Source organism: Vipera ursinii (genome assembly GCF_947247035.1).
Source record: "Vipera ursinii genome assembly, chromosome: Z".
NCBI classification, from domain to species: Eukaryota; Metazoa; Chordata; class Lepidosauria; order Squamata; family Viperidae; genus Vipera; species Vipera ursinii.
In genome coordinates this window covers 120,243,086-120,255,179 of record NC_139517.1, presented here as the reverse complement: position 1 = coordinate 120,255,179, position 12,094 = coordinate 120,243,086, and the positions used below count along the sequence as shown (strand labels likewise).

The 12,094-nt window shown below is 39.9% G+C and overlaps 1 protein-coding gene across 6 annotated transcripts in view; it reads left to right on the top strand.

Moving 5' to 3' along the window:
- The window catches only part of RBM33 (RNA binding motif protein 33), a 127,379-nt gene that overhangs the window by 71,864 nt on the left and 43,421 nt on the right, over positions 1–12,094 (top strand). For 5 of the 6 annotated variants that reach the window (XM_083376971.1, XM_083376970.1, XM_083376973.1 and 2 more), the window contains one exon: positions 267–920. In XM_083376971.1, the coding sequence (XP_083233097.1) occupies positions 267–920 (654 nt within the window). Of the gene's footprint in view, positions 1–266; positions 921–11,182; positions 11,616–12,094 lie in introns of those variants that run through there. The other variant, XM_083376974.1, reaches the window with a different exon arrangement.

Genomic DNA, 12,094 nt, shown 5'->3' with positions numbered 1-12,094 from the left:
GCTTTCTGATTTGCTGTATTTAAAAAAAAATAAAAATCCAAAGTTGAGTAATATATATATATATATATTTGCCTCCTCATTGCTTGTTTGATTAATTGCTCATAAACCTTTGTTAGCAGCTTTGTCATTAAAGACAGGGCATTTCAGTTAATTTAAGAATACCGTTGGGAAAGCATGCCATCTTTTTAACAAGTGTCACTTTCTTGGTGGTGGGGACAAAGTTGGATTTTCACCACACGTAACTTTCTTTTGTGGCTACCCTGCAGTTTCCTGATGAAGATGAAGAAACCAGACAGTACCGCTTGAAGATCGAGGAACAGAAACGCCTCAGGGAGGAGATCTTGAAACAAAAGGAGCTCAGGCGGCAGCTTCAAGCTGGGGCCCGAAAAAGAGAATTGCTGGAAAGGCTGGCACAGCAGCAGCAGCAATATCCACAACCGCAAGGCTCTGCAGGCCAAGAGCAGGAAGAAAACCCGTCAGAGCTTCCTACCAATGGAAATCCATTGCTTTCTCTTCCTGGTGCACAGCCCCGCCAAAATGTGAAATACAGACTAATGGTTAAAAAACAGGAGCCCACCCTTCCAGGTTCCCCTGCTGTTCTGCCTCAGCCTGCAAATGTTCTCCAGGCTGGAGATGGTGCACAATTTCCAGGACAGCAAATAAAAACCATAAAGCAACTACGGCAGGCTAGGACAGTGCCTGAAAATGAGCTCCAGCTGCCCTACAAAGCTTTGCAAGTGAAGCCGCCTGCTGCCGCACAGGTGAACCTGTCCCAGATTAGTCGGGTGGCCTTGGTGCAAGGCCAGCCTCAAGACCTGAAGCCTGGGATGAAAAGAACTGTCATGCAGCGGGCAAACAGTGGGAGTGGCGATGGGCCCCATATCGGCACCAAAGTCAGGGTGATAAAATTATCAGGAGGGGTAAGTTACCAGGCATGCCTCTTTATTTTTGTGATCTGTCCTGTTGGGGTCATTCTCCGAAGCCCAGATATAGAATAGTCTGGCCAACGCCCATATTTAGCTTTTCCCCTATTAACTTTGAGGGTAAAGATAGGTACACGCTAATGATATGATTTCCTCACACACACCTAATATCCTTTATTATGATCTTAAATGGCCACATTGAACTGATGGGGTTACATCATACAGGCTAAATGTTGAAGGTAAAGGTTCCCCCGCACATGCGTGCTAGTTGTTTCCAACTCTAGGGGCCGGTGCTCATCTCCTTTTCAAAGCCGAAGAGCCAGCGCTTGTCTGAGGACGTCTCCATGGTCATGTGGCCGGCATGACTAGACGCCAAAGGCGCATGGAACACTGTTACCTTCCCACCGTAGTGGTCCCTATTTTTTTACTTGCATTTTTACGTGCTTTCGAACTGCTAGGTTGGCAGAAGCTGGGACGAATAACAGGCGCTCACTCTGCTACGCGGCACTCGGGATTTGAATGTTAAGTAGTGTAAAATACACTCCTTGGGATGATTATTTAGTAGAAACAGTGAACGTTTGATATTTAATTACAGCAGAAAGTATTAGGTAAGTAATTATATATGGTTAAAATCCAGAAGAGCAATAGCTTTTTTTGCTCTAGTAGCAGAATAAACATGCTCAGAGCATTGCATTCTGCTTGCTTAGGCTTAAGTCACAAACTAGAGCTAGAAAAGCTTAGAATTCCAGAGTTAAGATATACTGTAATTTCCATTGAATGTATATTGTATTATTTTTACACCAGGAAGTGAGATATAACAGGGGTCCCCAATCCCCAGGCCATAGCCTACTTACCGGGCCATAGTGTGTTCAGAACTGGGCTGTGGAAGAGGCGGATGAGGCCTGTGTGTGCGCAGCTCTACTTAGATGCGCAGCAGGTGCGCATGCCCGCTGCTTGTGCAAATGGAGCTGCATGTGTGTGTTCTCCCGCCACTTGTGCAGAACCATCCTCTCTCCTACACCCCCCCGACCCCCACCCTCCCGTCTGCAAAGCCAGAAAGGTTGGAAACCGCTGTGATACCAATCAAAAGAGTGGGAGAAAATAGTAAGCAAAAATAGTTCAGTTTAGACGGATGTTGCACGGAGACACTTTGGAGCCAGAAAAAAATGGGCAATCATTTTTGTGATAAAAAGTGCAATTGGTCTTCGGGAACGTACACATACAAAAGTGCGTAAGATCAAACTGAAATAAACAGAACCTCTTTTCCTTAGTTCATAATATTACAATTTAAAGTTATTCATTGAAATTGAATGTAGAGTGGTTCAAGACCCACAGAAAGAAATATTTTTTTTATTCTGAAATTGGAGGATTTGCTGCCAGTAATTACAGTAATAGCAGCCCATTTAAAAATGAACTCCAGAGATTAGGTTATCAGTGACTTCTGTTAATCGATGGTTGTTTAGAAGCTTCTGAACCATAGCTGGGAAATAGTGATGGAAAGGGACATCATTATCACTATCATTATTATATACACAACTATGTGAAATCACAGCTGCCATTTTTAGCTGGTATTAGGCTTTGTGCACATTAAGTTCTTCTCAAGAAGCTAGGATGTGTAATATAGCTGTGGATCCAAGCAGTGTGGCCTTTTGTAATTGGAAGATGGAAATTTTGTTAATGTGCATATTTTCTAAGTGCCATCCAGGATTTTTGGTAAGGCAGTCGAGGTACTGATAACCACTAAGACCACCACGGTAGGTTTATCCTATAATCTTTCAATTTCCATTTTTGTATCTTTTTTAAAAAAATTCCATTTATATCCCGCCCTTCTCCGAAGACTCAGGGCAGCTTACAAGCTTAGCAGTATCTAATAGGTTGTATTTATTATTATTTAAGTGTAAATGCCATCCAACTTCCAACCAGTGCTGGGTAGTTTACCAATGATTTAAACCAAGAAAAAGCAGTAAAGACAAGGTAGGAAAAATGATTGAGAGGACAGAATAAGGAACAGGGAAGAAATGAAAGAGAGTGACCTAAATTAAGAGATGTCAGTCATCCCCACCAAAAACCTGGGTAAAAAGAGACTTTAGGCCCCTTCGAAACACCAATATGGTGGGGAGAGGGCATTCCTATCTCCAAGGAACCTTATTTCATAAGATAGTTGCTGCAATAGAAGTTCCCTCCTGGGTCCCCGCAAATGACATCCCTTAAATGAAGGAACCTGGAGCATGCTAACCTTGCCAGATCATATTGGTTGGGCAGATACTATGGGAGACAGGTTAGTTCCTCAAGTAACTAAGGCCTATGTCATTATCTACGTAGTCCAGGCGTATGAGCTTGCCAAATGCATCCATTTGGGCACTGGATAGTTAGGTTATCTTTACGGTCTAATTTGTATTCTATTTTAACCATTTTATATTCTGGTTATATCAGTCATCAGTAAACTTTCAAATTATTTTAAAAAACTTAATTGAACACATGAAAATACTGTTGTGTCATTTGCTGTTTTTTCCCCAGTTTAAGTATACATTTAAACATACATTAATTTAACAGATACTCAACTTCAGTTGGAAGGGAAACCAGTTGACTGGTTGACCTTCCAATCCTTCTCAAAGGCCACCATCATTAGTGTTTAAAACTACACAATAGTCTTGCTTACTGTTATTCACCACAATATTCAGAAATCTCCCCCTTTTTTTTTTAGTGCTGTCCCAAACTGTATCTGGACAGTTGGACAATATTGTTTTGAGGGGGAAAAATGACTTTTTGCCTCCAAAATACAGTGCATCTTCTGCATACTTTGACCTCTCGTGCAGAAAGCAAGAACAAGCCTGCTTTGGATAGTTCTACCACTGACTGCAATGCAGAAATTAGAAAATGAGAAGTGGTTGATTGTACCTTTCCCCCTAAAATTAAAACATAGTGTAATTGCAAGTATCTATCTGCATAGAACACTGGTGCCACCAGATTAAAAAAAGGTAACCTGTTGCCACTTAAATGTGGCAGCAGACTGTACATATATACCCCCACATCCCTGTATCTTTGGGTTTGGGTTCTATAACCCATGCACATCTGGCCATTATCGATCTCTGCTTAAAAAATAGACAGCTATTGTATCAAAAATGCGATAGATTTAAGCTGAAGGGAAAAACGCTTCCATCCTTTATTTTCCAGGTATAAGAATAACAAGACTTTTTAAAAGGGAAATTTTGTTGTACATATGTACTAATGTCTCCTTCACGAAAGTATAAAACTAGGGATTCTCCGTCCCATGTATTCTTTTCTTATGCAGTTGCAACTATATATTATTCTGTCAAAAATCTTCAGCCTGAAGTGCATATAAACAGTACCAGAGGGTGTTGTCCCAAGGAGGCCTTTTTCCAAAAGGCAAGGACTTCCTTATTTTTTTCTTTTCTTTTGAAAACATTTAACTTCTCATCCAAGTAGCTCCTTCATTTCTAACTAACTGGTAAGGAATGGAAGAATTTATATTCTTTGCAGTAATTCAGTCCTTACCAGTCTGAGGGCTGGTCATTAGCTCTGTCAGAATTGTTGTTACCACTTGAGGGTTTATCTGTATCCTCAAGAGTCACCTAAACGAGAGTGTAAATGGGTGTGGAGCCTTCTTGGAACTGCTGAAAAAACTGCATTATAAACAGGAGATAGATGATGTCATATCTTTTCCTCTGTTGAGGGAGGGCTGTTCAGTTTTGACATAGATGACCTCTTTGACTCTTTCAAACCAGTGCCCCTCTCTGTCCAAAATGTGGACTTTGCTGTCTTCAAAAGAGTGGCCTTGTGTCTTTTAAATGCAGATGAATTGCTGAATCTTGATCTGATGGGTTTGTTCTCCTATGTTGTGCCATGATTTTGTGAGTTGGTTGTTTTGTTTCCCCAATGTATAGGTCTGCACATAACTCACTGCACTGCACTACATGTACCACATTGCTCTGTTTGTGTCAGGGTATTTTTCCCTTTGGGCGGACAAACTTCTGTATTCCTGGTTTTAAAAGTGTGTGTGTGTGTGTTGTGTTGGACGAAAGTCATCAGCAAAGAGGGGAAAGAGAAAGAACACACATCAAGGAAGCCTTCAGAACTTGTGACTATCCTAACTGAGCCTTCATCAAGTCCGTAAAAAGATCCAGCAGGACTTCCTTTGTAACAGATAAGAGAGCAACAAACGGAGTAACGTCATTCCAGAGGTTGTAGGAATATTGGAAATGCTTGGGAGGATTTTCAGCCAATACAACATACATGCACACTGTAAGTAAGCCCAGGAATACATTAAGACAGTAGCCTGTCCATTCCAAGGACAAAATACCTAAACACAAACAGAGCAATGTGATATATGTGGCGCAGTGCAGTGAGATATGTGTAACCTGCACATTGGGGAAACAAAACAACCACCTCACAAAAGCATGGCACAACACAGGAGAACAAACTCATCAGGACAGGATTCAGCACTCCATCTGCATCTGAAAGACAAAGGTCACTCTTTTTGAAGACAGCCAAGTTCACATTCTGGGCAGAGAGGAGTACTGGTTTAAAAGAGGAGTCAACGAGGCCATCTTATATTATTATATCTTATGTTGTATCTTATGATTTATGATGAATGTATTTTATGATTAGGATCATGATTTATCACTTGTTGCTTCAACAAGAGAGCTAAAGCCCCGGAGACAAATTCCTTGGCCAATAAAGAGTTCTGTATCCAAATTGAACAGCCCTCCCTCAACAGAGAGGGAGGGATATGACACCACATATCTCCTGTTTACAACGCAATCCTTTCAGCAGCCCCAAAAAGGTTCCACATGTGTTTGCACTGTGATGTAGGTGACTCTGAGCATACAGATAAACCCTTAGTGGTTTCCATGACCAACCCTCAAGAGTGCTAACGAGCAGACGACTGCAAAGAATATAAACTTCCATTTCCCCACCAATCTTTTAGAAGTGAAGGAAGTTTCTTGAATGAAAAGCATCGCATTTTCAAAAGAGAAAAGAAAACCAAGAAAATCCAGTTGTCTTTTGGGAAAAGAACCTTTGGGATAAGTGTGACTTGGATGATTGAGAATCTCCATGATGGTACCAGAGGGTGGAACACAGGTTACAGATGATTTAATAAAGGTGAAATGCAGTGCAGCTATGGATCTTTAATTCACTTTGTAAATCACACTAAAGTAAAAACACAAAAGATTTCTACCATGCAGTTCTTTTCATGCTAAACGTGCCTCCAGCTATTTTTGGGCAAGATATGCCAAAGTAAGTTCCTGTGAAAAAGATTACAGGTAGACCATGTGACCACAATGGGAACAAGAATTTCCATTACTAAGTGAGGTGGTTGTTGAATGAGTCACACCCAATTTTATGACCTGTTTTGGCATGTTTGTTAAATGAATTATTGGAGTTTTATTTATTTATTTTTATTTTAATTCCATTTATATCCCGCCCTTCTCCGAAGACTCAGGGCGGCTTACAAGCTTAGCAGTAGCCTTCATTCTATGTATATGCCTGCTTATTAGGGCTTTCACACACACCCCAAGCGGCATTATTACAAAGTCAGCTTAATTGCCCCCAACAATCTGGGTCCTCATTTTACCTACCTCGGAAGGATGGAAGGCTGAGTTGTTAAGTGAATCAGAGAGTCGTTAAGCGAATCAGTTTCTCCATTGAATGCTTGTCAGAAGCCAGCTGGGAAGATCGCAAATGGCAATCAGGCAACCCCAGGAAACCGCAACTGTAGTAAATTAATGTTGGTTGCCAAGTGCCCAAATTTGATCATGTGAATAAGGGATGCTGCAACAGTTGTAAGTATGAGGACTGGCCATAAGCCACTTTCTCCAGTGCCACTGTAAGTTTGAACAGTTGCTAAATCAGTTGTTGCAAGTTGAGGACTACTTACATTCAAAAGGTTTCTGGGGAAAGTGATATAACCATAGTATTGTTCTTTTAATGACGAGCATTTACTTCTATGCAGATGTATATGACATTACTTTGAAATTCTTTCTGAATGTTAGATACTCTGTTTACTTGTAAACATGAGCAGCCTTTCCAATAACTCAAGTAAGTAATTAACTCATTTATTTTAGGAGTCATATTTTCTTAGAAGAAGAACTTCCAATAGTCCTTACAATTTTGTTAATGTCTGCCTGTTAATGAGATTGCTAGGATTTTGGTTGTCAAAATTACTCAAAACAAATCAAATCCCCACTCAGTTCACCCTATTGTGGAAGCAGTTCTGCAGGTAAGCAAGAAGACACTTGAGGTCATGGAAGCCGAAAGAGCAGAGTGGCATTTAATGCACGGTAGATAAAATAGATGAAAATCGTTCCAGCAGAATTTCTCACTACTAAAGAAACCAACCAGTTTTAAGTTGCAGATTAATAGGGCTTATTCCCAGTAGGACCTATAGGCGAAGTATAGTACTTCATCTCTCCAGCAAATCCTCCGATCTAGTCTTTATGCTTGTAGACCTGTTCTATATTGAGAATAGGATATTCTCCATTCAGTATGGATCAGGAATATTTTGCAGCTTAGAAGGCTACAGTCATTCTGAAATTCTCTTCCTGGTTTTGACAGACCTATGTTCTTGAGCTTTTAAGGGTATTTAAAGGGCCAGTGCTCTGACACATGAGCACAATTCAAAGCGCACTGGAGATGCCCCCCCCCCCGGAATGGAGACGAAACGTTTGCAGCCAAACTGCCAAGCTTGAAGATGAAGCCAATAGCCCAATTACCAACCTGAGCTATTAATATTCAAACACATCTCAGACATATTTTCTTTAGAGCCTTTTGGACTGTGTCCCAAAGGTGATTCCCCCCCACCCCCGAAAGGCAACTAGACTTTCTTGATCTTTGAAAAAGTTTCACTTCTCCAAGAACTTCTTCAGTTCTAACTTCAGAAATGTTTTCAAAGAAAACCCAGTTAACTTTTGGAGAGGAAAAAAAAAGCTTTGGAACAACCATGACCTGGATCCTTGAGAATCTCAACATAACCTTTTGAGTTGTGCCTTACTCGGGAAACGAAAGGGGAAAGCATCTGAATGTGCGGCTGGCTTACATGGCAGCAGTTCTTATAATCCCATCTTTTACTGAGGTTGTGCAGCTGCCTTCCACAATTGCTCTGCAGTTGTAGAAAAAGGTAGGGTTATTGAAGAAGATTGTAACCACGTGACTTTATTTCAGATGCTTGACAGAAAAAGGGAGAATTATGATTGCAAAGACAAACCCAAACATTTAACGCAAATAAAATGTAGCTTTAAAGTGCACATGATTAATAATAATAATAATAATAATAATAATAATAATAATAATAATAATAATAATAATAATAATTTTATTTATATACCGCCCTTCTCCCGAAGGACTCATTTATACCTTATAAATACAGTACTTTTTCAAACATTTATAAAGTACACTTATAAATAAAGGTACTCCTACAAGTAGCAGCACCTCTCCAGTTTTTGCTGATTTCAGGAGGATACAAAGACATAAGTTTTTCCCACACTGGTCAGGTAGAAACAAATCAGGACAGTGACCAACCATTTTTCTGTCATTGACAAAAAAGTATATTGATATTTCTGTGTCAATCTTAACCATCAGTTGAGCTTGAGTGAAGAGGAACTTTACCTTTATAAAATGCATCTTTGATTATATACTGCATATTCACATTACAAGCTTAAGAAAATAAGTACATTTAGCAAACTGCCTGGTTTCATTTCTGGTGGGAGCACTTATGTATTTATAACATTACTGTGCCATTTTGGAAATTTTCAAGGCTGTATAATATATAAGATCCTTCTCTGCTTACTAACATACTGAAATAACAGCTGATTAAGTTGCTCTTAAAATGTTTATCTCCAGTTCAGATATTCCTGTCCTGGTTTCTGCATTCCCTCGGCATCTTTGATGTGCGTGTAGATGTGTTGTGATTATTCCTGAAATATTTTCATGCTTTATTCTTATCTGGCATTCTGTGTGTCTTGTGTAAATGTGAAATTTGATTGAGTAACTATGAACGTTCTCTTCTGTGTCTCAGTGTGCGTGAGGAATATTTATGGCTTTTGGAAGTACACATAATAATAGGATATTGACCAGCAGTTGGAAAGATTTTAGAAAGGAAAGTTGTGATCTTTTTCTAAATGAATATCTGCAGCTTCTCTTACCTGGCTTTATTTTCCTTTGCTTTGTCTACTAAATGTTTTCGTGTCTGCAGTATTTGGAGAATTTTTGAATAAAATGTTTTCAGTAGGGCCCATTTTCCTCTGACAGAGTTTTCTTGCTTTAGACCAGAGGTCCCCAAACTTTTGGGCACCAGGGGCCAGTTCCGAGGAGAGAGGTTTTTCCGCCGACTGGAGGGGCCATGGTTTTGTGTGCTGCCTGCATCCTGCGGATGGGGCTTTGCTTGTTTGTGCGGCCTGGTTGCTGGCATGCCGTGGCGTGGTACTGGTCCACGGAAGTGGGGTTGTGGACCTCTCCTTTAGACCAGACACGTCAAACTTGTGACGTCATGAGACGTGTCAGGACTGTTTTGCCATTGCCAGCAACGGGGTGGGTGCGGTTTCCAGATGACGCGTCCGGCCTTTGGGCTGGCAGTTTGACACCCCTGCTTTAGATGGTGGGGGCATTTTTAAAGGAGTCCTTTGAAAGTATCGTATCCCTAGTAAATGTCTAGTAGGTGTTCTTGTTTTTTGGGATGCTTTCTTTTTTGTTTACATTGGAATTTCAGTTGTCTTTCCTTTTTGGTCCAGAATAAATGTCTTTTTTCTATTTTATTATAAGCTATTGCTTCTGACTGTTGAGCTGAGTGAAATATGTGAAATACATTGCTTGCTTAGCCTTTTAATTTCTTTTTGATAGATTCTTAGCTTAGCTCCTGTTTGTAACTGACTACTTTTCTCCAGTTAACTCCGCTTACTGCTCTTCATTTGCTATAGCCTAATACTCTGCCTACATTATTCCATATCTGGCCTCAAACAAAATTTAGTTGCGGTTTAAACTTTGTCTGTGGATTTTGGACAACTTAGATGGAAGGAACATTTGATGGTACATTATAAGTCAAATCATTGCAAACTGCCCTGGGCGCAAAGGTACCAATGTTCCTCTATATCAGGGGTGAGGAACCTTGGCTCTTTTATGACTTGTGGACTTCAACTCCCAGAATTCCTGAGCCAGCCGTGGTGGCTCAGGAATTCTGGGAGTTGAAGTCCACGAGTCATAAAAGAGCCAAGGTTCCTCACCCCTGCTCTATATACTACTTCATATTAGTAGGATTAGTATCCAATAGGGCAACTACGAAGCATCATGTTATTTTACTTGTAGGAATGGATCTGTGACGGTGGGTATTCTGTAATAATGGTGGAAAGTTTAGAGTTGCTATTAAATCACATAGTCACGGAAGCTAGTTTAAACACATTTTATCTTCTAAGCCCTTCACTGTTCAAAATACTAATGCTTACCTATATTGCATTAGTTTGGCTTTGCACTGCATAGCATAACCTTCCTCTCAAAAGCGTATTTTTCCTCCACTCACAGCTATATTGTCTTCCCCTTTTATGGCTGCTACGATCTGTTTTGTTGACTTAGTGAGAAAGGGGTTTTGAGATTCACAGGCAGTAAATAGCAATCATTTTGAAGCTCCTCATAATCTTATTAATAAACTTATTATGCTGTTTTTTTTCATGGGACCATGGGAAATGTATTTGGTAGTTGCCTTATTTGTTCATTTTTGTCTCCTCCTGACTAATGAGATTTCAACTTCACTCTCCATTGTCTTTGTCCAACAGTTTAATCTCTAAATCACACCAGATTTCAAAACATCTTGTCACTGAAATGTTTTCTCTGTGTGCCTGCGGGTGTCCTCCGTGCTCTGCCATCTTCCCTCTTGCATTCTAAAGGTTCACAAAACAAATAAAATCTAATGTCTTCATTCTCAACCTTAGATTATTATTGCTTTATAGGCCAGGTGTGCCTAAAATGGTGAGTCATCCTCATGTTCTTTTTCTTTAGTGACCTCTGAAGTAGCACACAACGTTGCGATTAAAAGAACAGGAGGAATGTGTATAAAGTAACAAATTATAGTAATCTTGATGGTTTAATGGAACCACGTTTTTAAATCATGTTCTTGTATTTTCCTTGGTGGAGTGCTGGAAGCTCTTTATATTGGACACTGCCTGTTGAACTGCTGTGATATAACATAGAGCTTAAATAATTTATTGTATTATGCAGCCATCTTACATTATTGTTGGATCATTTCTCCTTAGCCAACGACTCTTCTCCCTTGCTCAGAGTGACGTGACTAAGTCCTCTGTCGTCTGCAAATGCTGAGTCTATTACTGGACCAAGAACATACTTCTTTGTCTCGCTGAAGAGCTGCCCTAGTGGTTTTTTCTATATGGAAAAACAGCTTTGCACGGTGTACTGTTGCTACTGACTTCACAGCTAGCACAATCCTTTTCTACTAATTATTCCAATTTGTCTGCACTACTGGTATGTACTAGGGATGAAGTGAATGAAAGAGGTGGAAGAATGGACAACAAACTGTGTTGCAGGTGGCTAGCCAACATTGATCTCACAATGAGAACTATTCCTAAACTGTTCTCATCTCACTTGACATAAAACATTTTACAAAGTTTGTTTCTTGTATAGTCTTTGTTTTTGCATCTGTATTTCTCATCTCATACAATAAAAACATTTGAAGAATTTTACTTTTATAGCCCTTTTATTGTGATGTCAGAGATAAAAAAATCAGTTCCTTTGTACAAAAGGCATTAATTATATTGAAGGTGGAAATACTTCTCTCCCCCCCCACGCCCAGGACAATTTTTGATAGTTAAATGGAAATGACATCTGGTATGGGTTTGCCATGAATCTAAAGATAATCAGGTAATCTGTTCAAAATGCGATCAGATTTAGAAGAACAAAATTTAAAATGTTCTCTTCTGAGAAGAGAAGATCAGTTCTATTCTCCAAAGCACCTAAAGGCAAGACAAGAAGTATTGGATGGAAATATATCAAGGAGAGAATCGAACTATGGTGAAATTTCCTAACAGAACAATTAACCAATGGAACAGCTTGCCTCTAGAAGTTGTGGGTGCTCCATTCCATTAAGAAGAAACTGGACATCCATTTGTCCAGAACGGTATAGGATCTCCAGCTCGAGCAGGGGGTTGGAC